This window comes from Lipotes vexillifer, unplaced genomic scaffold (assembly GCF_000442215.2).
Source record: "Lipotes vexillifer unplaced genomic scaffold, Lipotes_vexillifer_v1.1 scaffold685, whole genome shotgun sequence".
Classification (NCBI taxonomy): Eukaryota; Metazoa; Chordata; class Mammalia; order Artiodactyla; family Lipotidae; genus Lipotes; species Lipotes vexillifer.
This window is the reverse complement of record NW_006771436.1, coordinates 1,963,869-1,989,815: the sequence shown is the minus strand read 5'-3', so window position 1 is coordinate 1,989,815 and position 25,947 is coordinate 1,963,869. Positions and strand designations below refer to the sequence as shown.

The 25,947-nt window shown below is 37.1% G+C and overlaps 1 protein-coding gene and 1 non-coding gene across 3 annotated transcripts in view; one reads left to right on the top strand and one right to left on the bottom strand.

The window, feature by feature from the left end:
• The window catches only part of PRRC2C (proline rich coiled-coil 2C), a 98,737-nt gene that overhangs the window by 54,896 nt on the left and 17,894 nt on the right, over positions 1-25,947 (top strand). For both annotated transcript variants that reach the window (XM_007446768.1, XM_007446769.1), the window contains 10 exons: positions 959-1,169; positions 2,374-4,626; positions 6,856-7,064; positions 11,160-11,314; positions 12,366-13,161; positions 13,581-13,666; positions 18,699-18,887; positions 19,033-19,284; positions 20,479-20,571; positions 23,641-23,742. In XM_007446768.1, the coding sequence (XP_007446830.1) occupies positions 959-1,169; positions 2,374-4,626; positions 6,856-7,064; positions 11,160-11,314; positions 12,366-13,161; positions 13,581-13,666; positions 18,699-18,887; positions 19,033-19,284; positions 20,479-20,571; positions 23,641-23,742 (4,346 nt within the window). The remainder of the gene's footprint in view (positions 1-958; positions 1,170-2,373; positions 4,627-6,855; positions 7,065-11,159; positions 11,315-12,365; positions 13,162-13,580; positions 13,667-18,698; positions 18,888-19,032; positions 19,285-20,478; positions 20,572-23,640; positions 23,743-25,947) is intronic.
• Positions 4,709-4,781, bottom strand: TRNAE-UUC (transfer RNA glutamic acid (anticodon UUC)). Its single transcript has one exon. It is a non-coding gene; the product is annotated as a tRNA-Glu (tRNA).

Below are 25,947 nucleotides of genomic sequence, written 5' to 3'. Positions count from 1 at the left end.
CCCGTGTCCCCTGCATCGGCAGGCGGACTCTCAACCACTGCGCCACCAGGGAAGCCCTTAAATAGGACTTTTTAATCATAAAATTATGTGTCTTCTCTCAGCACAGAGTAGTTAAATGCCAGGTACTGTACCAACAGTGTGGTAAGACCAAAGAGAAAATATATTTTCTCTCTTGCAAATACTATTTTAAAATTTTTAGGTGGAAAATTGCTATCTTAGTTATAATATCTGTTATTCGCTACATTGTTTTTATTCCTTCAGGTGTTTCAGCATTTGAATTTTGTCCATATATTATATATTACAGCTTTTCAATTTTCTCTATCACTTGCCAGCCTAACACTTGGATTTCCTAATAGTTTAGCTAAAAACAAATAAAAGAGCAGTCTTTATCAGAATAAATCCAGATAATCCAGTACCAAGACAGTCTAGAGGAAAATTTAGAGGTGACAAAAATATGATCAAGAATCACATCTTTATTTTAAAATTTACACTGAAAATTTTAAATTTAAGAGGCATAATTTATAGCATATTGATCAGCTAGACTAGATTAATGGGATTTTCTATAGAAAATGTTTTCCTGAAAATTTATCACTTGGTGTAATTCTCATAATGTTTAACATACGTAGAGTCACAGTGCTTGTTATCTGATTTTTATAGGCATTTTCTTTCCTTTAAAGTAAAATAGGCTGTTCTTATGGTTTTACTTGCTTTGCTTCCTCAATTTTTGAATGTATTTAACAGCAACGATAAAAATCTCATTCACAGAAAAACTCAATATAATTTTCACTGATTATTTTTTTGAATTAATCAGTTTTACTTGCCAAAAGTATTTCTTTGGTTTAAATATAGAATGTCCAAATAGTAATTAAGTAATAACGTAGATTTTACGTCTATAATGATTTTGTTTCCTTCGTTCTCCTACCCCCATCCCCCAATCTTTTTCTGATCTTTTGTATAGGAATGATTCCTCCTAAGCCATTAATGAGAAGAGACCAGATGGAAGGGTCACCGAGCAGCTCTGAGTCATTTGAGCATATAGCTCGCTCTGCAAGAGATCATGCAATTTCCCTCTCTGAGCCTCGTATGATGTGGGGGTCAGATCCCTATCCTCATTCTGAGCCTCAGCAGGCCACCACTCCCAAGGCAACAGAAGAACCTGAGGATATAAGGTAATTATTAAAATTATTAGTAGACCATTAGAATATTGTGGGGAAACGAAAACTGTGTAGTCTCTCTGAAGATCTTTCTGGTTTAGGACTGAGCCACCAATCTGATTTTCTCCCATTTTAGTATGCCTTATTTCATTCTAGGACGTATTTTCCTTTTTCTGGCATTTCTGTATTGATTAGGGCATTTTGTAACATAGTTCTGTACACTTAGTTAAATGCTGAAATTCGGTGATAGATGTTAAAATTGGCAAGATTCTGCTGTTGATTAGGTACTTGACATGTAAAGTCAGGTAAAGTGTGGATGTAGTTCTTCCACTAACGAGAAATATGGTAGACATTTAATTATCGATATCTTATGGAAGTTTTCTAAGGCTGAGTTAAGGACAAACACTAATTTACAGAGTTACTTTGAAGCGTCAGACAATTGGTGATCTCTAACAGTTTATAACCATGAAGTTAGAACTTCTGCCCTTTTAAGGAGTATGTTATGGTGTTTTAAAATTCTGATTCAGTGGGAAGGATGGACCTACTCTAGTGCACTCTCGTTATAAGTGGAAATCACTAGTTTCGGTATTAAAATTCACATCAGCATGGTCTAAACTTCCTCTTAAGGAATGAGCTTCATTTGTTTTTAATTGTGGGGGTAGAAACAGCATATCTGCCCTCCTATCAAAATTTTAAGTGTGTAGTATAAGCATAATGTTGTACGACAGATCTCTAGAACTTTTTAATCTTGCACAACTGAAATTTTTTACCCATTTAATCATACTCATTTCTGCCTTCTAGTCCCTGGCAATCACCTTCTGTGTGGATGAGTTTGATTACATTATATAGTATATATAAGTGGAATCATGCAGCATTTGTCCTTCTGTGACTGGTTTATTTTCACTTAGTGTAATGTCCTCATCCATGACATAGCATATAGCAGGATTTTCTTTCTTTTTTTAATACTAAACAACATTCTATTATATGCATTTACCACATTTTCTTAAGCCATTCATCTGTTGGTAGGCATTTAGGTTGTTTCTATCTGTTGGCTATTATGAATAATGTTGCACTAAACTTTTTATAGAGACATAAAGCTCTTTATGATTAGGATCCATTTTTTCTTTTTAAATTAGAGGGGTTATTTTGCTGTACATGTACCTGTGAGAAAGATTTTTGCCTTGATGGCTGTTATTTCTTTGAATTATCCTTATCATAGGCCTGAAGCCCCATTGGATCAGGAACAGATAACTGCTGCTTATCCAGTAGAACATAGTCAGTTAGAGGCTCATCCAAAAGCAGACTTTGTCAGAGAATCAAGTGAGACAGAAGTACAGAAGTTTTTAAGCAGATCAGTGGAAGACGTTAGCCCTCATCATACTGACACAAATAATCAGCCTGCTTGTTTTGATGTACCTGATCAAAAGACTGTATCCACTCAAGAAGAGCGAATTTCAGCTGGAGAAAGTCAGCCTGCCCGGAAAAGAAGTGTTTCCCATGGATCTAACCATACTCAAAAATCAGAGGAGCAGAGAAATGAGCCATCTGCAAGCATTCCTAAAGTAACTAGCAGATGCATTGATTCAAAAGAACCAGCAGAAAGATCAGAGGAAAAACCAAAAAAAGAGGGCTTTATACGGTCTTCTGAAGGACCAAAACCTGAAAAACTGTATAAATCTAAATCGGAAACTCGTTGGGGCCCAAGGCCTAGCTCCAACAGAAGAGAAGAAGGTAATGATAGGCCTGTGAGAAGATCAGGTCCTATTAAAAAACCTATACTTAGAGATATGAAAGAAGAACGAGAGCAAAGGAAGGAGAAAGAAGGAGAAAAGGGAGAAAAGGTCACTGAAAAAATGGCAAAACCTGAAAAGACAGAAAAGAAAGAGCCTCTTCCTCCACCCCCACCACCTGTGGCACCGCTTCAGCCACAGTCGGTTCCACTGCCACCTCAACCAGAACCAGAGAAATTTCCTTCAGTAGAAACTTCACCTTCAACTTTGGTGCAAAAGCCACCTCAGGATACTGAGAAGCCTTTGGAACCTGTAAGTAGTGTTGAGGTAGAGCCTGCAGCTAAAACTGTAAACCAGCAAACTGTCACAGCACCAACAGTCAAGGAAGAAAAGCAACCTGAGAAAGTCATCAGCAAAGACCTTGTTACAGAGAGGTCTCGACCAGATTTAAGACCAACAGCTAAGAAAGAATCAACTTTACCTCCTAGGGCCTATTGGAAAGAAGCTAGAGATAGAGATTGGTTTCCAGATCAAGGGTACAGAGGTCGAGGCCGAGGTGAATATTACTCCAGAGGGCGAAGTTACAGAGGCTCTTATGGAGGGCGTGGCCGGGGTGGTAGAGGACACGCTCGAGACTATCCTCAGTATAGAGACAGTAAGCCACGAGCAGAGCATGTGCCCCCAGGGCCCCTCAGACAGCGAGAAGAAAGTGAAACACGAAGTGAGAGCTCTGATTTTGAAGTAGTTCCCAAAAGAAGAAGACAGCGAGGTTCAGAGACTGACACAGACAGTGAAATTCATGAAAGTGCAAGTGACAAGGATAGTTTAAGCAAAGGAAAACTTCCCAAAAGAGAGGAACGGTCTGAAAACAAAAAACCTGTAAAGCCTCCATCTTCTTTCAAGCCTGAAAATCATGTCCGAATAGATAGTAGACCTCTAGAAAAACCTTTTGTAAGGGATGATGATAAATCTAAACCAGGCTTCCTTCCTAAAGGAGAGCCTACAAGGCGAGGCAGAGGGGGAACATTCAGACGTGGTGGAAGGGATCCTGGAGGTCGCCCGTCACGCCCTTCCACTTTACGAAGACCTGCTTATCGGGACAATCAATGGAACCCAAGGCAGGCAGAAGCTCCTAAACCAGATGATGGAGAGCCACCAAGAAGACATGAGCAGTTTATTCCTATGCCAGCAGATAAACGGCCTCCAAAATTTGAGCGAAAATTTGACCCGGCTAGAGAGAGGCCCCGAAGGCAGCGTCCTACCCGACCACCGAGGCAAGATAAACCTCCCCGATTTAGACGGCTAAGAGAGAGGGAGGCTGCTTCAAAAACCAATGAGGTGGCAGTGCCCACAAATGGCACAGTTAGTAATGTGGTTCAAGAACCAGTTAATACTGCTGGGGATGTTTCTGGGAATAAGACACCAGACTTATCTAATCAGAACTCTTCAGATCAGGCAAATGAAGAATGGGAAACAGCTTCTGAAAGCAGTGATTTCAATGAGAGGCGCGAAAGGGATGAAAAAAAAAATGCTGATTTGAATGCACAAGTGGTTGTAAAGGCTGGAGAGAATGTTTTACCTCCAAAAAGGGAAATAGCAAAGAGAAGTTTTTCGAGTCAGAGACCTGGCATAGATCGCCAGAATCGGCGTGGCAACAACGGTCCACCCAAATCCGGAAGGAATTTCTCAGGTCCTAGGAATGAAAGAAGAAGTGGCCCACCATCAAAAAGTGGAAAACGAGGGTGAGTATTTTGTGTTAGATATAATTACTTAGGCACCTTCTCTCTTTTTTTTTTGGCCGCCATGCGACTTGTGGGATCTTAGTTCCCTGACCAGGGATTGAACCTGGGCCCTCAGCAGTGAAAGCACAGAGTCCTAACCACTGGACCACCACGGAATTCCCTACTTTTGCACCTTTAGCGAAGCTAAAAGTATACTTCTTGGTTGAACTGTGCAAAGGAACTAGTTTGTAGAGGGCCAAGACATTCTTCTCCTAGAATTTTTTTTCTATTCTAAAAGTATAAGGGTGCTTGAGAAAGAGGTTAGTGTGTCTCAGGAGTCTTTGCCTGTTGTTACGTTACATTCCCCAAAAGAGTCCTGTTAGGAATTTGTAGGTTTGGGAAAATCTACACACCTAGGGCAGGACCTATACAGTGTCTTCCATTTGGTAAATCATCTTACTGATGATGAGCAGCCTGCCTTTCTTTCTTGGTTTCTCTTTGGAAAACCGGTGCTCACAGGTGTCCTCGGGGACTTAAATTAATATGTTGTAACCATATACAGTCACTCTGTACTGGTTTCTAGAGAGTGAATGTTGAAACTTAAGGATAAATTATATTCCTCACTCAAGTTGCAAACCTACAATAAATGATCCAACTTAGAGGCCTAGAAAGCAAAGTCCTGCCCAACCACCAAGGCCACCAGTAACATAAATACCATGTCATTGGTGGTGTTTTTAAAAGAATTTTTCTCAGCTATGCTAAACTTGGTCTGTTTTTTTAAATATTAAAATGTTGGTTATAGTAAATTATTATTATTTTTTTTAGTGTTAGGAAACATTATAAAGTAGCGTTATTCCTAGTTTTAAATCTAGGCTCTGGTATTTACTAGTGGTATAAACTCTGCTTCCTCACCAGTAAAAGGGGGAGAAAGTAATAGTACTTATAAAAATGTGTGAAGATTTAGTGACATGATATTTGTGAAACACTTAATGTAACACCTGGTATATAGTAAGCAACTATTATTATGGCCTGCCCGTTTGTTCTTTTTTTTTTAAACCAATTCCCAGATTTGCAGCCTGAGCTGGTAGGAAATTTATTCAGGCAAAGTATCTTAATCTGCATTGGTTAGTTACTGACACTTAGCATTTCAGGTTACTATACCAGCCAGCGAAAATATTTTTGCTTTCTGATAATTTAGAAGAAGTTCCAGGGAAATAATACTACCAATTGTGTTTGAGTACCTGCTTAACACAGAATTTAAATCTCCCTTTAAAAGTCATAAGAATAGGATAACATACAAGTTACAATAACAATGTATCAATAGTTGTTGACTGTAACCAAACTATTAGAATTTCAAGTAATAATACTCAAGGGAAAAATTGATCAGATTTGTGTGCACTGTAGATCTCAACTACTTAGCAAGACTTTTGTGCTATGTAGATGATAACAACTTTGAACCTGCAGAAATAGCAGTTACTGGCTGTAGTGAAATGAATGTTTTGCAAGAGTCCCATTTAGAAGAAATGAATTCATTCTTCACCTGTTTGAGGTCATGCTTTTTGTCAGGCTCTTGTTAAGCTTTTACCTTGAGTAATACTATAGACTGAGCTGGAAATGAATTGGTAAGGCCATTTTTCATGGTGTATTTTCATGAAGTTTTTATAAAATGAACCCAAGAAAAGAATCTGTTAGGTAAAAAAAAAACCCTGTAGAAAATACCTTTGGTTTTGTGACGTGAATCGTTTCCATATTAAAACTGGTTTTTAAAATGTTTACATGTGTATAAATCTGATTGAACTTTAAAAACATACTTGTAGTGTAAGCATAGAATTCTTTAAAAAGAAATTTTCATATGCTGCCCTCTTGTGGAGAAGATCCACTAGTGAATACTTTGGACTAGCTTGGATCAGAGAAATTTTCTGCTATAAACAATGTTGATAGCTCATTTATAACATGATAGACACAGTAAGAATAGACACGATAAGAACCTTCAGAGGATAATTAGAATTCTAGAATTTAATTGCTGGAAAGAATCCTAAGGAGCTTGTCTTATCTCCTTTACTGGGAAGCTCCATCTTAATGAAGTTGTACCCAACCAAAGTCACTAAAGCTTGTTGGTTTTAGAGTTAGGGTCTTCTATCCCACTGTTATTTCTTCTTAGATTGAACTTTAGAAACTGCCACTAAGAGCATTTTTCTTTTGTTCGGATATGTAGAGGTAGTAATAAAATCTCAAATTATTATTTTGTAGGCCATTTGATGACCAGTCGGCAGGCACAGCTGGTGCTGATCCTGTCAATGGCAGCTCTGCACACCACCAGGAAGGAGCCCCTAATGGTACAGGACAAAAGAACTCCAAAGATTCTACTGGGAAAAAAAGAGAAGAGCCCAAACCAGGCCCTAAAAAACCCAAAGAGAAAGTGGATGCACTATCACAGTTTGATCTCAACAACTATGCAAGTGCGTCTCAGGTCCCTTTTATATATCTGTTTATCTATTTGTTACATTTAAATAGATACTGTAAATAAAGAAGTCATCAAAAAAGAAAGTGTTGGACTTCAAGGTAGAGATAGAGACTGGTTATGAATCACCAACTGATATAGCTTTAACTGAAATAACACCAGCTTTTAGCCTAGGCTTGAGTGCTTGATACAATTCTTGTTGATAATCCACAGAGTTTCACTGTTCTTCTTTTAAAAAAAAAAAAAAAAAAAAAAGGAGGAAACTAACCACCGTACCTTGCTAAACAGGTGTGGGGAAGCACAGAAAACCAAATGTGAAGATGCTTAGTTATATCTGTACATATTCTGTGTCTAAAAGGAAAGAAATGTTAACCTCAGTGAGTTATGACCTTGATAAAATTGGCATCTAAGATACGATAAATAGAGAATAAATAATAGGATGGGAGGTAGTGTTGCTATGGATAAATGCTTTCAGAAAGCCATGGAGTGATAGGATATCAAATATGAAGGATAACACAGCAAGAAGGAAATGTTTGATGAAGAAGTTAACAAGGAATCTCTATGAGTAGACACTTATATTGATACATGTAAAAATGTGCTATTTGCCATTCATTCAGATGAGACTTAAGCTGGAAATACTGAATAAGATTGAGAGATTTACTAAGTTAAGATCAGATAGTAGTAATGGGAAACTTGGGTTAGGTACTTATGTTATTTCAGTATTAGAGATATAGATGAGAGTTTTCTTTCATCTAGTTAATACTTATTTATACATACTAAATTTGATTTGGGCCCAGGACTTTGGCATTATTATTTCTAGACCAGCGGTTCTCAAAGCATGGTCCTCAGACCATCAACATCACCTGGAAATTTGTGAGAAATACAGAATCTTGGGCCCTACCCCAGACCTGCTGGATTAGAAACTCTTGGAGTGTGAAGCAATCTGTGTTTTAACAAGTTCTCCAGGTGATTCCGATGCACGCAAACTTTTGAGAGCTAATTCTAGACTACCATTTTAGGATTCATGTGGGAAAGAAATAAACTTAATTGCGCATTTTAAGAATTTTTAGAACTGTGGTTCTTAACGGGGATGGTTCTGCATTTGGGCAATCTCTGGAGATATTTTTGGTGTCAAAACTGGTGGCTGGATGCTGCTGACATCTTAGTAGGTATAGGCCAGGAATGCTGCTAAACATCCTACCGTGCACAGGACAGCTAGCTCAAAATGTTAATACTGCTAAAGTTGGAAAGTTCTGATTTAGAGAGAGCGATTAAAGTAAATCCATAGGAAGCTTGGATGCTAATCTTATTGTGGTCCATGAGAAGAGATTAACATCCATCTAAACATGACATTTGGAAAATGACAGGTGAAGATTACAAAAGTCCACAGAACATGGCAGATTTCTCAAATATTTGTTTACTAGTTTCTCTTTTCCCAAACAACTTCTGGAGTAGAAATTTTGCAAAGTATTATATTATTGGATTAACACAATATAAAAAGGTAAGAAGTCAATTATTTCTGAATTGATAATGGAAATTGAGCTATTAGTTTTAACTTGTTGAAGTTAATTTTAAGAGTCATCTTTAGGTTCTTTTCCTAAAAATGTTCTATAATTTCCTAAAAGTGAGCTTCCTAATAATGTCCCGTTAGCCCAAAACCTTGCAAAGCACCAGGCAAGAACAGGGTGTTGAGAACAAAGTATTGTTCACATGTCCGTAAATGCTTCATGTAATTGAGTGAACTATTCAAAATGTTTCTAACGGAGCTCTTAGGCAAGAAAATTAAAATAATGGGTGATGGGGCTTCCCTGGTGGCGCAGTGGTTGGGAGTCCGCCTGCCGATGCAGGGGATATGGGTTCGTGCCCTGGTCCAGGAGGATCCCACATGCTGTGGAGCGGCTAGGCCCGTGAGCCATGGCTGCTGAGCCTGCACGTCCGGAGCCTGTGCCCCGCAGCAGGAGAGGCCACAAGTGAGAGGCCCGCGTACCGCAAAAAATAATAATAATAATGAGTGATGGCATGACCATGAAGATGAGCTTTAAACACACACACTTTTTAGTTTAAGTGAAAAACTGAGATGAATTTAGAATTATGAAGAGGTCTCTTCACAAGTCTGAAATACTGGAGTGCGTGACATCCTTAGAAATGTTGGACTAAAACCTTGCATTGAGATGAGCATATGCTCCATTTTCCAAGTTAATTTCTTTTTTTTTCTTTTGACATCTTTATTGGAGTATAATTGCTTTACAGCGTTGTGTCATACACAGTTAATTTCTTAAAGGATTTAGAACACAAGTAGAAGCGTCATAGATAAATCAGAATCAGTTGGCTTTTTCCTTTGAAATTAAACTTTTATTAGAAAAACAATAACAGTAATAGGTTTATAAAGAGTGAAAGCCAGTCGTAGTATTTATTTTTTGTTTCCCTGTCAGTGTTTCTATAAATGCAAATTTTTAGCTGTTTAAAAGGAACTGTTTGCCAGTAGATTCCCTATGATCCACTCCATGGTCACATTCTCTTGCCAGGCCCCGCAAGTTATCACCATTCTGAATTGTATATGTATCATTCCCAAGCGAGTATCTATTTTTATTATGTGTTTCCTGATCAGAACATATTATATATTTATATTTGCAAAATTAAAATAATTTATTTGAATTGCCTCACCCTTTTCTTATATTTATTGTGCAAACATTATGCCTACAACCCAAAATCACATCACCTGGACTATTTTTATTTTTCTTCTAAGTATTAGTTAATGGATCTAGATTTCTTATACTCACTGGAATATAGAATAATTTAACAAGATAGTCAGAGTAATTGTTAAAGAATGAGTTGAAAGTATATCTTGAATTATTCTTCCACTGGGTTATTAGGATGTATGTACATCTATGCCACTTTACATTCACATGGAACTTTAACATGTATTTCATGTTTTTAACAGCTCCACATTATAGACAATAGTCTACGTAAACTAGAGGCATTAAGAATCATAAGACCAGGGGCTTCCCTGGTGGTGCAGTGGTTGAGAGTCCGCCTGCTGGTGCAGGGGACACGGGTTTGTGCCCTGGTCGGGAAAGGTCCCACATTGCCGCACAGCAGCTAGGCCCGTGAGCCATGGCAGCTAAGCCTGTGCATCCAGAGCCTGTGCTCTGCAATGGGAGAGGCCACAACAGTAAGAGGCCCGCGTACCGCAAAAAAAAAAAAAAAAAAAAAAAAAAAAGAATCATAAGACCAGCTTAGTTGTTCAACACCGCATTGTTAGCACATCAGCCTCTCAGAGCTTATTACATCCTTTGAAAAGGGGAAACGATAGTAATACCCACCTCTTAGAATGGTTAGATGCAAATGAGATAAAGTACTATGTAGATCCTTAACAGCACAGCACACATCTTGAGGCTGGGGGAGGTAGAGGTTAAGTGATTTGACTACAATAAGACAATTTTGATTTTTCTTTCTTTTTTTTTTTTATAAATTATTTTTGGCTGCATTGGGTCTTCGTTGCTGCACGCGGGCTTTCTCTAGTTACAGAGAGCGGGGGCTACTCTTTGTTGTGGTGTGTGGGCTTCCCACTGTGGTGGTTTCTCTTGTTGCGGAGCACGGGCTCTAGGCGCCCGGGCTTCAATAGCTGTGGCTCACGGGCTCTAGAGTGCAGGCTCAGTAGTTGTGGAGCACGGGCTCCACGGCATGTGGGATCTTCCCGAACCAGGTCTCGAACCTGTGTCCCCTGCATTGGCAGGCGGATTCTTAACCACTGTGCCACCAGGGAAGCCCTTGATTTTTCTTTTAAAAAACAAGGCATTACCACTACATTGCTTAAGAAAAAAAGATGTATAATATATCATTCAAAGTAGATAGTCTCAGGACTTTTATTTTTAACCTGTTTACAAAATTTTTTCATATATCTATGAAATCTTTTCAAATTTTGCTGCTAAATGGCCATTTTATGGTGTGGGAAATGAGTTATATACTATGAGTTATGAGAACTAGATCTTTGCCATGTCTTTTATTTTTTAATCACTACTGGACTAAACATTTCTATTTATCTTTTCAGTTGCAAAAAAATATCATTTTAAATCTTTTTGTATATCTGTAGGTGTTGTTATAATTGATGATCATCCTGAAGTAACAGTAGTTGAAGACCCCCAGTCAAATTTGAATGATGATGGTTTTACTGAAGTTGTATCCAAAAAACAACAGAAACGTTTACAGGATGAAGAACGCCGAAAGAAGGAAGAACAAATCATTCAGGTATAGTGTTTCAATTTGTTGCTAGTTATTTAGATTGTTGCCCAAAATATACTAGGAAATGGTCAAGGTTTCTATCCACCTATAAGGTCAGGGCTGCAGTTATTATTCAAGTTTTGAGAATGACCTGATTTTTCACAACTTTAAACTTTTTAACCAGAATGAGGTAAATTTTAAGTAGAATGTAATCACTAGCTCACCATTTGCCTTAGAGAAGACCATCTTTACTTTATTTCAAAATATATCTTATTTGCCCCATCATACTTCATTGCAGAGTTAGGGTTAATTTTAAATCATCTTGGAAACTTAATGAATACAGCTGCCATGATCTCTAATAACTTGCAGATTCTTGACCTATACAAGTTTCTGTTGTAATCTAAATTAGTTCATTGAAATACATAGTATGAATCGCGATACATTATTTCCTTTAGATCAACCCAACACCCATTTTACTAAATGCTGACAGAGGATAAAAATAAATACAGCACACGGGTCATAGCGATAAAGAGCCCTAACAGAGGCTTAAAAGCAGGAAACACTGTAAAATTCCTATGTGGTTGGTAATATTGAATTTAATTGAATATAATTCTTGGGACTAGATATTTTCAGAAGTCATTTATTCGTTATTATTGTTTAGGAAGATACATTAGTGCATATTTTATATAGCATAATACCTAGCAACACTCCCAGGATTAATGCTTCTGTGGCAAACATGAGTTGAGTGAAGTCAGTAATTTTTTGTCAGGTGGGGTCAGATTTTGCTGCCAAATGAATTTAGTGCGAATTTCCTTAATTTCTTTAACTTCAGAATAGTGGAAAAGAGATTGTGGACCTGTATATCAAGAATATATAATACATATTTGTCTTTTTTCCCCTATAGCATCTTGTAATTTAAAATCTCATTGGCAACCTTGATGTTTTTATTCTATCAAGTAGCTATTTTGTAAAGTAAAGGAGCTAAATTAGCAGTAGATAGCTTTGTTGGAATGTCTATGTATGAACTATTACTTTCAGCTGTGTTACTGACACAAATGATTCCTGCAAATTTTTTAAGGTCTGGAATAAAAAGAATGCAAATGAAAAAGGAAGAAGTCAGACTTCTAAGCTCCCGCCAAGATTTGCCAAAAAACAGGCTACGGGAACCCAGCAAGCACAGCTTCCAGCTTTGGCTCTAGCCTCAGCTCCAGGTCCAGGTTCAGCCTCAGCTCCAGGTTCAGCCTCAGCTCCAGGTCCAGTTCCAGCCTCAGCCCCAGCTCCAGTTCCAGCCCCAGCTGCAGTCCCAGTCTTTACCTCCACCTCAGCTCCACTCCCAACCTTAGCCTCAGCCTCAGCTCCAGTTCCAGCCTCCACCTCAACTACAGCCACAGCCTCTTCTCCAGCTCCAGCTCCAACCCCAATCCTTGCCTCTGCTTCCACCCCAGCCTCTGTCCCCATCCTTGCCTCAGCCTCAATTCCTATCCTTGCTGCAGCTCTATCACCAGCTTCAGCTCCACCTCCAGCCACCTCAGCCCCAGCTGCCCCCACCTCAGCCCCGACTGTCCCTGCCTCAATCCCAGCCCCAGCCCCAACCCCTGCCCTAGTCCAAGTCTCAGTCCCAGCCCCTACTGCCCCAGCCCAGACCCAGGGACAGACTCACAAACCAGTCCAGAGTCCACTACAGACTACAACACAGTCTTCAAAACAGCCACCTCCTTCAATTAGACTACCTTCAGCTCAGACACCTAATGGCACAGATTATGTAGCCACAGGAAAACCCATCCAGACCCCACAGTCACATGGCACTCTTACAACTGAATTATGGGATAACAAGGTGGCCCCACCAGCTGTGTTGAATGACATCTCTAAGAAATGTAAGTGTGCAACAGGAAGTGAGGGGTGGGAAATGGCATGGGAATTGGGGGTTTATTTTCAATTTTATTTATATACTCAGTATGTTTTTTCCTAGGCATTTCTTTTTTCTCAGTAAGAAACAGTAACAGTAATCTTTTCTTAGCTTCCTTTCTTAACACCTTTGTTTCTAACACAATGTGTTATATTTTTAACAGCCATATTTTATGGACACAACTTTGTGTTGATAAAACAATGGTACAATGTTTTGGAGGAGATTATATTTGTTTTGGTTTTGCAAGAATCTCTTTAAGTATTATATACCATGTGAAAAGTCATTGTTTTATTATCTAGCTACCATTAAAAGAAAGGGTTAAATGGATTAAAGATTATTAGCCTCTAAATTTTAATGGTCATATTTCCTGTGGCTTCTCCTTCTCAGTAGGTCCCATTAGTCCACCACAGCCACCTTCAGTCAGTGCATGGAATAAGCCCCTAACATCATTTGGATCAGCTACTTCATCAGAGGTAGGAACAGACTTAATAATGGCTTTTGTGGGGTCAGTGTGGCAGAGTTTCCTTAAAACAGTTTCTCAAACTTTGGCATGCATCAGAATCACCTGGAGAGCTTATTAAAGTAGATTGCTGGGACCCATGCCCAGAGTTTCTGATTCATTAGTTCTGGGCTAAGGCCTGAGTACATTTCTAATAAGTTCCCAAGTGATGTTAATGCTACTGAATCTCAACAGTTATAAGCTGCTTCTCACCTGTAGGCATATTAAGGTTAACATTTTGAAAGTTCTAGCTTTGTGACACAGAGAGTATAAGTGCAATTACTATTTTCTGGACTGTTCTGTTTTTAATGATATGCATGTTTGAATAATCAGTATAATTACCTAGAAGCAGAGTTTCCGGGAGGTTGTTGTAACGTAATTTCTGAAACACGCAGTATTGGTAATTGACTATTTAGGCCAGCAATTCTTATTTCATTGAACAAACATTTATTGAGCACTTGTGATAGTATCAGGCACTGTCCTAACCTGTGGCCTTAGAAAAAGTGGTTGGTGGTGTGAAAACAGAATAAAAGCCCTGTGCTCATGGGGCTTCCATTGTAGTTGGGGAGAACCAACAATAAATAACACATAGAATGTTAAATGGTGATCAGTGCTGAGGAGAAAAGCAAAAGCAAGGAACGTGTATAAGGAATTTCCCAGGGGGTGTGGAGACAGCTTAAAATAGGGTGGCCAGAAAAGGCTACTTAGGTGACACTTGAATTAAAGACTTGAAGGATGTAAGAGAGCATGCTATTCAGTTGTCTGAGGAAAAGTGAATTCCTGGTTCAGAGAATAGTAAATACAAAACCCTAAGACAGGAGCATGCCTGGTGTGTTTGAAGAGGTCCATATGGCTGGATTGAAGTAAGGGATGAAAAGAGAACAGATGAGGTTAGAAAGATAATAGGTGGAGGATCTGGTAGGGACTTCGAGCATTTTAGGAAGACAGTAGATAATTTTGAGAAAAAGAGTGACAACATCTGACTTTTTAAAAGACTATTCTAAGTAGTCTGTTAAGAACAGTCTGTGGGAGCAAAGAATAGATGGTAGGATGCTGTTGCAATAATCAAATGATGATAGCTGAAACCAGGAAAGTGACATTAAAAGTGATCAGAAATGGTTGGTTTCTGGGTATTTGAAGATAGAGCTCATAAATTTACTGATGAATTAAATGTGGTATGTGAGAAAAGGGAGTCAGTTATCTCCAAAGCTTTTGACTTGAGCAACAAAAGGGGTAGAGTTCCCATCAGTTGAGATTGGGAAGCTGTAAAATGAATCATCATTGGGGAAGATCAGGGAATTCAGTTTTGAACTTGTTAGATTTAAGATGTTTATTACAACTCTAAGTGGAAATGTCAAGTAGGTAGTTGAATATAAGAATTTGTAGGGCTTCCCTGGTGGCGCAGTGGTTGGGAGTCCGTCTGCCGATGCAGGGGACACGGGTTTGTGCCCCGGTCCGGGAGGATCCCACATGCCACGGAGCGACTGGGCCCGTGGGCCATGGCCGCTGGGCCTGCGCATCCAGAGCCTGTGCTCTGTGGCGGGAGAGGCCACAGCAGTGAGAGGCCCATGTACCAGAAAAAAAAAGAATTTGTAGTTCAGAGAAGATAGTCTAGTTTGACTACATAAATTTGTAAGTCATTAGATGGTGCTTAAGGGATGAGGTTGGTTGAGGTCACGAAGGGAGAATGAGTTATAAAAGTAGTTAGAAAAAGAGAAGAGAAACAAAAACCGAGTCCTAACTCAGGGAGTTGCGGGAGATGGAGAAGCTAAGTGATGAGAAAAGTGTCCTGGAATCCAAGTGAAAGATGGTTTAAAGAGGGATAAATCAAGTGTGTCAAATGCTGCTGGAAGGTCAAGTAAGACAGACCCTGAGAATTGACAGTTGGCATTAACAATGTGGAGGTCACTGGTGACTTTGACAAAAACAGTGTTGGTGGAGCACTTGGTGCAAAAGCCTGGTTAGTATGAATTTAAGAGAAAATGGGAGAAAAGATGAGTACAGTTGTCCCTCAGTATCGCAGTGGGATTGGTTCTAAGATCCCCCACGGATACCAGAGTCCAATGATGCTCAAGTCTCTTGTATAAAATGGCACGGTATTTGCATATATTTATCTCTAGATTACTTGTAATACCTAATACGATGTAAATAGTTGCCGGTGTGCAGCAAATTCAAGTTTCACTTTTTGGAACTTTCTCGGGTGTTTTTTTGGTTTTTTTAATCCAGGGGCAGTGGAGCCCATGGATGCTGAGGCAAGGCTGACTGTGTAGAGAACCTAGAGTAGTTTTGCCGTAAAAGGGGAGCAGAGAAATGTCAAGGAAGATACAGTTAAGAGATTTTGTTTTTCTTCTTTTTTCCTTTCAGGGAAGTCTTCCTGCTGTTCCCTACCCCCAGTTCAGCTTTCTGACTTAGGTCTGGAGTAGGCCTCATCATCTGTTTTGATTTTTTTAAGTTCTACAGAGAACTCTTTGTAAAAATAGAATTAAGAATCACTGGATTCTGTATCTGAGATGCCCAGTTTAATCATTTTTCCTCTGCCTATTTGTTTTGACATTATGATTAATTAGAACATTTCTTGTACAGAAAGTTGATTTTTCATTACTAATGAGAAGGATGGAGTAGAAAGTTTCTTTTCTTTGTTTTGGATGAGTGTACTGGTTTAATAATTTTATTAAAATGTTTGGTCCAGGTTTTTAAGTTGACATTAAAGTACAGGGACCATAATCTCTCAGCTGCAAGATTTTTGTTGTAGACATTCCACTACAAGTTGATAATACTAGAAGGATGCTTACATTCTTCTTCAGCCTCTTGGAGCACCAGGATATTTTGTTGGTATCTCATTTTTCTCATGCATATTTTTCTTCATCCTCTTTATGTTCCTTATATTTTCTGGATAGAATGATTTTATCATCTCTCCTTGTCTTATGTATATTTTATAGACATTTTTTGTTTCAAAGAATATAATATTCTTCCTAAAATTGTCTAACGTTCTCTAAGTCCCATTAACTATTTTCCTATTCATTTAACTATTTATAAGTTCTTAATTGTTTTGTACGTAAAATCAATAGCTTTCAGTTATTAAGTACTGCACCATTCTCTCTTCTAAGATTAATTGTACATTATATTGAACTGACTAGAAAATTTCAACATTGACTAAAACAGAGGTGTTTATTCTAAGTTATATCAGTACTGTTTGTAGTTGAAAGTGAATGTTCAGATATTAAAAATAGATCTGAATGACATGCCTTATTCCTACTGTTGACATTGTTATACTGATAAATATAACAATAACCTTACACAGTAATTGACACACTTAATTCAGGGGTAGCAAAAATGATATGAAATAGCGATTTGATTATAAGACCAAGGACTGAAGTTTAACCTTGTCCCTAGTTTTGTCTTTTTGTTTGTTCTTCCATGAAAAGGTTACGTACAGTTTTTGTGGTTTCAGTTAACTTCAGTCAACCACAGCCTGAAAATATTAAATGGAAAATTCCAGGAAAAAAACAGTTCATAAGTTTTAAATTGTGCACACCCTTCTGAACAATAGCGTCATGAAATCCAGTGTTCCCAGCCACCCATTAGTCATTTAGTAGCCATCTTGGTTATCAAGTTGGTCGTTTTGCTGTGCTTGTGTTCACATAACCCTTATGTAACTTAATAGTGGCCCCAAAGTGCAAAAATAGTGTGAATGGCAATTTGGATGTTCTCTTACTGTGCTTAATTTGTAAATTAAACTTTATCATCAGTATGTATGTATAAGAAAAAAACCACAGTATGTGTACTGTTGAGTACTATCTGTGGTTTTGAATGTCCACTGGGGGACATTGTTATAAACATCCTCAGGGTTACAAAACCCCATGTCATCTAACCTTCTGCTTGTCCATTTTCTGCCACTGTTCCTAATACCTGCTGTGTTCCAGCCTCACTAGTTTTTTTTTTTTTTTTAATTCCTGACCTTTACACTAGATGTTTGCTCTGCCAGAAACACCTTCCACTAATCCTATAGTTTAGATTTAGTTTCAGTATGACCTCCTAGGGCCTTTTTCTAAGTGGTTTAACCATATTTTAATTTTTGCATATCTCTTATCTAACTTTTTAGTTGTTTATTTTCTTCATCCATTATAATGCAAGTTAGATTGGTAGTGTCTGCCTGGATCAGCGCCTAGCACAAAGAAGGTATTACATAAATTAGCAGTTTAATTGATGAATGAATTTCTGATGTGTGTGCACGCCATTACCAATCACTTTCATGTATATTAATTCATTTTATTTTCAAAGCAGAAGTGGGTGACACTGGAATTCCTATCTTTTTTCTGCACCTCCATTAATTCATTCATTTATCTCTTGCTGGTGGTGCCTTTCTGTATTTGTTTTACATTTGTTTTAAATGGTGTTTTACATTTGTTTTAACTTGAGGCTGTGATTTGCCCTTCAACCCAGGACACTTAAAGCCAGGACTTTAAAACTTAAGTCTTGTCCTAGTTTTTATTTTATCCATTGTTTTCTAATACAGATCAGTAGGGTTAAGGGAGTGTTCTCCTAAAACATAAACCAAGGTCAGTTAATCTCAGCTGGATGTAGATTGCTTCAGACCTTCTATTGTACTTTTAAAATGTGTGCTATTACATAAATCATTCAGTCAAATTTGAACTCTGCTTTGAAGCAAGTATTTTTTTTTAAGTTTTTATCATTATAGAACCAGAGGGTTTTTTTTTTAATATCTTTATTGGAGTATAATTGCTTTACAATGGTGTGTTAGTTTCTGCTGTATAACAAAGTGAATCAGCTATACATAAACATATATCCCCATACCTTCTCCCACTTGCGTCTCCCTCCCACCCTCCCTATCCCACCCCTCTAGATGGTAACAGAGCACGGAGCTGATCTCCCTGTGCTATGTGGCTGCTTCCCACCACTAGCTAGCTGTTTTACATTTGGTAGTGTATATATGTCCATGCCACTCTCTCACATCTGAAGCAAGTTTTTAAATGTTCTCTTACTAGGGAACAAAGAATAGTCAAGAAAGTGGAGTTGAAATTGGAATTGACACAATTCAGTTTGGTGCTCCAGCTTCAAACGGGGGTGAAAATGAAATTGTTCCTGTGCTTTCGGAAAAAACTACTGACAAAATATCTGAACCTAAAGAACAACGGCAGAAGCAGCCACGGGCAGGCCCTATCAAAGCCCAGAAGGTAAATATAGTTCATGTTCCAGATATAATTAATAATTGTATGAAAGCCACTTAACACTTAAGGAGAATAAATGTTTCAAAATTGGATTAGTTTTCAATGAATGTCTTTGATCATGATGTGTTTTTGTCATAAACATTGAATTTAGCTTCCAGATTTGAGTCCAGTAGAAAACAAAGAACATAAACCTGGTCCTATTGGAAAGGAACGTTCATTAAAAAATAGAAAAGTAAAAGATGCCCAACAGGTGGAGCCGGAAGGACAAGAGAAATCAAGCCCTGCTACGGTCAGAAGTACAGATCCTGTGGCAACAAAGGAAACCAAAGCAGTTTCAGAAATGTCTACTGAAATAGGAACAATGATCTCAGTATCATCCCCAGAATATGGCGCTAACGTGAAGGTAAGCAATGTGCAATGATTACCAGTTCAGTTGATGCAAACCATGTCTAAAATGAATGGGGAAAACAGCAACAAAATACTTTTTTTTTTCTTGAGGCATATAATTCTATAGCTTATAAGGGTTATTATTTCTTACAGAGAAGATTTTATTTCATGGTGTGCATATGTGATCTAAAGAAATTCCTTACAGTAAATTATTTTTCTATGGCAACTTAATTCTGGACTATTAGTAGTTCAAAGTGAAAAAATATTTACCCAAGATTAGAATGCTTTTCAGCGTGTTTATAGACTTTGCAAGAATTGCTGTATATTACTTTTTATTTTGTTAATGGAGTTACAGTGGACCCCTCCTTATCTTGCACGCTAGTGAGATTCTGAAGTCAGGAAAGGTAAACTAAAAGATAAACTTTTAGTAACTCCAGTATAGCCAGTTTTCTTTTAGGATTGGAACAGATCATGTTTCATTGGTTGAGCACCAGAGGAATGGTTGACTTGCATTTAGGAACTACATTGAATGAAAGATGCATATCTTTAGAAATACTCATTAAGGCAAGATACACTGAGTGACTTTATGGGGACTGACACTTGTGGGAGTAGCAAATTTATATCTGCCATTTGGTGTTCACTCTGGAACATGTATTCATGGAGAAGAAAGGTAGATGGAATCTTTCATATTACTTGAATTTTTCTCTTTTTAATTGCCATACAGCTCAGGGCATAGAAGTGAAAAGCTTGTGTGATCTAACTCTGCCATATTTAAAGAAGAGATTCATGATGATAAACAAGGAGTTTATCCTAAAACCTAATTAATTGTGACAACTAAGATCTTGACATTCATTTATCCATGTTTTATTTTGAAGAAAATAAAAAATCAATAGTTGAAAGTAAGCTATAGATTGAGTATAAGAACCACACAGAGTTCTTTTAGAAATCCATAGAAATAACTATTTGACACTGTTGACAACCTCCTAGTACTATACAGTATATTTTTTAAATGTATAGGACCCCAGCAGTGGTTGGAATGTGGTAGGTCCATGTTTGTTTTATCCCACTGTTGGTCTTTAAGGTTTGAGTCTTAAGATCTGCTCTCCTCTCCTGCTTTCTTCCAAAACAACTTTACAACTGTTAGGCTGTTATTAGAAAGTGACGCTTTAATTCAGTATAAAACGTATTTTTTTCTATTACCACTCCACAGGAGTCTGTAACAGACTATACTACACCTTCTTCCTCTCTGCCTAACACTGTGGCTACTAATAATGCAAAGATGGAGGATACTTTGGTTAATAATGTAAGTAATCAACCTGAGATGTGGCAAGTTTGAATAGGAACCTGGCTATTGTTATCTAATACACACTTTATAACCAATATTTAACACTTCTCAGGGAAAAAGTTGATAGTAAGTTTGTATTTAGGAGCACTGTAATATAATTAGGGGAAATAGTCAAAGCTGCGTTGTTGTTTTTCCCCTGAAGGTCATCAGCTTTATGTTTAATATCCAGGCTTGTGATGCTGAGGCTTGGTTTCATAAGTACTAATCCTATTAACCTGGTTTGGTAAGAATTTTTGTTCTTAGCTTTCACATTCTACAGATTCAGCATTTATTTGGTTGGTAATTTTGTTCTTAAATGACACCTTTTTATAATGCAGTGAAAGGTCATTCACTTAAAAAGACAATTAGATTATTACCAAAGATTTATGTGTTTCTTTTTGAATTTAAAAAATTATACTGGACATTAACAACTTCATTCCTCTTGTGAAGATTGAGCTATAATGTATATCTTCATGTAGCCTTAAATGCTCTATTAACACATTATGGACCAGGGGATTTTTGCAGAAACTAGCGCCTGTGGCCGTAATACGTCTCCGTTCAAAAATGTGTTAAAAGATGACAGTAAGTTTTGTAAATTTAGCTCTAGTATCCCAAAGCAACCATGTTATAATTCAAGACTCTGTTAAAAATCAGTACAGTCCAGTATTTGGCCTAGTTCACTAACTGACAGGTGAAAAATTGTGAGCCAAAAAATAGTTAGGTAACCTCCCATGGAAGAAGAGCATTTTAGAAGTTACGTGTATGGCTCTTGTTTTGAAGAGCAGGTATGGTGGAAATTCATCTGGTCTCTTTTTTAAATATAGCCTTCTATATTAAACAAAGGCTTCTTTTAAAAAAAATAACCTTTACAGATATATTTAAAGATCTCTTAAAAAGCTTTAACTCTATTATTTTAGAATAAAAATCTCAATTATATTTTATTACAATGTCTTTCCCATGTTTTCTGTTTTTCTCTCTAGCATCAGATATATAGACTTTTAGGTGAGATGCATTAGGGATCATTTAATCCAACTTTTGTAGTCCAGCTGAAGGAAAAAGGAGAGAAAGGAGGAAGACACACATTTTCTCTTTGTGATAAGAGAACACTTTTGGAGCTGATTAATGTAATTTGTTCAAATTATGTTATGAAGCTTCACTTCATATGCCAAATCCTCTTCCCCTGACCTTTTGGAGAAAGGTTTATTTAACTTCTTATAGGAAGTAACAGAAAACTTGGGAAGGGCAGAAAGACTTTCGGTCAGTTTACTTCCTGATGTCACTACATGGATTCTCAAATATTGAATTAGTAACATTTCAGTAAGGTTTAATTATACTTGAATCATGCTGTCTTTTCTCACTTTAGAAAAATGTAGAGTATGTTACCTTTTCCAGAAAGTATATGATGCTTTCTGCCAAACTACTCTTTTCTAAAAATATAATTTATAAAATATGAATATGGAAGAGAAGATCATTATTCTCAAAACCCTTAAAACTCATTGAAAATATCCATATGAGCATTTTAATGGTTTCTGTCTAATCTGCAAGGCTAATTAACGTAGTGACTTGTACACAGAGGACTACTGAAGGGAAGACGCCCAGTCTTGTGTTTAAGTAAATAGTCTATATTTGATTTTTAGCAGTGTATCCAGAGTATGTTTGAAAACAAGATCAGTTTGGGTCAGGGAGCATTATAAAAGGTCATAAGTTTGGAATGATTTCACAGTGTTGCTTATTTGTGCCGAGTTTGGTGGTGATTCTGAGCTTAACATAGTGTTAAAAACAAACGTCCTACATGGGAAAAAATTTTAGGACCTTTTGAAATGTCCCTTTCCAATTCATTAGTCTGGGGGCTCCATTTTATGCATAGAACTTTTGTCTTTTTAAAAATTAAACTGGGGAATTCCCTGGTGGTCCAGTGGTTGGGACTCTGCACTTCCATTGCAGGGAGCATGGGTTTGATCCCCGGTCGGGGAACTAGGATCCCACAAGCCGTCTGGCGTGGCCAAAAAATAAAAAATTAAAATTAAACTGAAAAAAAGCCTTATTTCCCGAGGCTTAACACACTTTTTAGCTAATATTTATTGGTTGTAGTACCTTATATTACAATTGTTTTGAATCTTGAATGTCTTGAAGATTTAAATGCAGGTGGTGTTTTGATTATTATGGCACAGCTATTTTAAAGATTTATAAAATAATCTCCATTAGATTGTCCATAGTACCACAAAGTGATTATCTTAAACCCACCCCCAACAACTCAGTCATTGTGTTTAAACAACTGACTGAACCATCATGTAGTAGTACAAATCAATCATATAGTAGTACATAATAAACTCAAGATACAGAGACTTAGAGGAAAAAAAGAGATACGAGTAGTGAATTTCTAGTATCTTCAAGTTTCTAACAGTACTTGCCATAATAATGTCTTACTATAGCAAAGCAATTTGGTTAGTGTAACGAGGTGGGGGTGATACTATATATTTTCCTCCCAACATTACTTTTGTTCTTGAATCTAGTTATAAGTTGACTAGGTTGCTGTAAAGAGAATAATTTCTGATACCCTATCATGTTAGATGCTTCTCAGAGAACCTGTGGGTCCTGTAAATGGTAGAAATTATATTACTTAGAGCTTTGCTATACAGCGTATGGTCCAGGGACCAGTAGCATCAGCATCACCTGGGAGCTTGTTTGAAAGGCAGAATTTCAGGCCTTACCCAGGCCAAGTGAATCAGAATCTGCATTTAACAACACCCCCAGGTGTTTTGTATATACATTAAAATATAGGAAGCGTGACCTTTGAGTTTTTACCTTATGTTTGCGACAGATTCTTTTTCTGTCAATTTATGCATAAATAAGCAGATAGTATTTCTTTTCAGAAGTTTTTTCTAAGATGTCCAGAATTATCAGTTACTATAAATACAGTGTAACTAAGCAGTCAAATATTCCTCTTGGCTCTGATGAAAATAACCTTAGAATACATTAGCATTACCTTTAATGGGGCTTTTGTAGCAGACTTAGTTAGATTATAATATGTGTTGCCTACCTTTTCAGGTACCCCTGCCCAACACCCTCCCCCTCCCTAAGAGGGAGACTATACAGCAGAGCTCCAGCCTAACTTCAGTTCCTCCCACTACTTTCAGCCTCACCTTCAAGGTATGTACTACATCCATTTCTAAAGGTCCTTGATTATTGCATGCAAGGGTACATAAGTTAACAATACTCTTGGTATTTTTACTAGTTTTGTGTGAAAAGCAGCAACACTAAGCTGAAGAAACGATGTCAAATTATACCTTAAAATTGTATTAGTTTCTAATACCACGTAACAGTGACTTGATATCCTCATATTTAAAGTGAGGTGTATTATGCTTGTGAATTTTGTCTTAAAAGTACAAGAGAGCATTTTATATTTCATGTTTATACTGAGTTCCTCTTAGAGATCTTAATAATTATTGGATACATTAGTTGTGTAGAAAACAACTAACTTGGTGTTGCATGTTTTTTAATCCTAAGTACTGATAATGGTAAGAATGCTAATTTTCTGTCTTTCCTCTAAGTCATGTGTGAATTGAATGAATGTAATATAGTAATTAAGAATATTTTATGAAGATGTAATTGATTAATACAAGTGATTTTGATTTGATTTTTGTTGGATAATTTTTGAGTAACGGTCCAAAAGAGATTTACACAACACATGCTTTTTGATGTCAAGAAGTTTAGGCTTTTTTTTTTTTAATCTCCTATTATGCTTATAATTTTGAGCTATGTTACTAATACTTTTTTTACAATTGAGTTATTTGAGAGTATTTTAAATCAGTTGTTCACCTCAAGATTAGTCAGTGGTTAAAAAGTACAGATGTGGAATTAAGTGAGGATTTTTTTTTTTTTAACTGCATTTATTTATCTCTTTGGTGCTGTTTGTTTAGTTTCATAACCTGGGCAAGTATTTATCCTCTACTGTTGCAGGGCTTTCTAATGCTACACTGGTTTCCAGTGAATCTTCTTGATGATCTTCAGGAGAGGGAGTAACTAAGTTTTTTTTATAATGTGACCAGTGTTTATTTCTAGACTCTTTCTGTTTGATTCTCCAGCCTCCTGACCACTTGTCCCCTTGCCCCCCCCCAACTTTTTTTTAATACCCCCAACTTCTTTTTAAGAAGCTGCTTAAATACAAGTTTGAGACTATAAAATTTTACAAGACAACCGCTTCTGCTTTGTGTCATCTCCATCTTTACCCATTTCTTACTGTTTACTGCCAGTTCCTACTCAGCCTTTTTTGTTGTTTTTCCACCTGAATGACTGTCTTAACCTGTGTTTCATACTATATCTTACATGTGGTTTTTACCATTATTCTGCTTAAGGCAGTCTCATTTCACATAAGCAAATACAATATCATCATTAATTATTCTTCAGGCCAGTTGTTGATTCTTCAGAAAGCCCTTCCACATTGCCTTTCACTTAATGTTTTTAACACCCCAAAAAGAAATAATATGCATTTGAATTAAAGTAAATTTAAATTAAATTGTATTAGCTTAAGACTTTTTCTGGTTTATTTTTACTTTTTTTAATTTAATTTTTATTTTATATTAGAGTATAGTTGATTTACAATGTTTTGTTAGTTTTGGGTGTAGAGCAAAGTGATTCAGTTATACCTATACATATATCCATTCTTTTTCAGATTCTTTTCCCATATAGGTTATTGTTGAGTAGAGTTCCCTGTGCTATACAGTAGGTCCTTGTCAATTATTTATTTTCACTTTTTTTTGGACACCTTTATTTGAGTAATTTATGAAGTATGGAAATTTCTATTATATGGGTATTGTCAACAGTATACTTGCCAAAAGGAAAAATGAATGTAGTTAAGTAATTATACTTTTTAGTTTCCTTGAATTTCCAAAATTAGAATCTAAACTTTCGTGCTGCTTAAGAAATGAAATGAAACCACTGTATATGGCTTAAGTATTATGTAAGATTGATAACCTATAATTTATGTATTTCCCATACAACAAAACTGGTTGTAAAGGCATTGTAGTCTATAACATTGCTCTAAGCTATAAAATCTCAGATTGTACAAGCAAATTGCATTTTGTCTAACTTGCTAAGTGGTGGTGTGGGGTTTTTTTTTTTTCTTACCCTCTAAGACTTTTGTTTTAAAATAAAATACATTTGAAACCAGCAAGGTGATTGTGAGGAAAAGGAAAGAGTCAAGCAAACCTAAAAGTGTCCTGTGTTTTGAATTTGTAGTAATGATATTAGCCATCAAGAAGAGGTTATAGGGCTTCCCTGGTGGTGCAGTGCTTGAGAGTCCGCCTGCCGATGCAGGAGACGCGGGTTCGTGCCCCGTTTCGGGAAGATCCCACA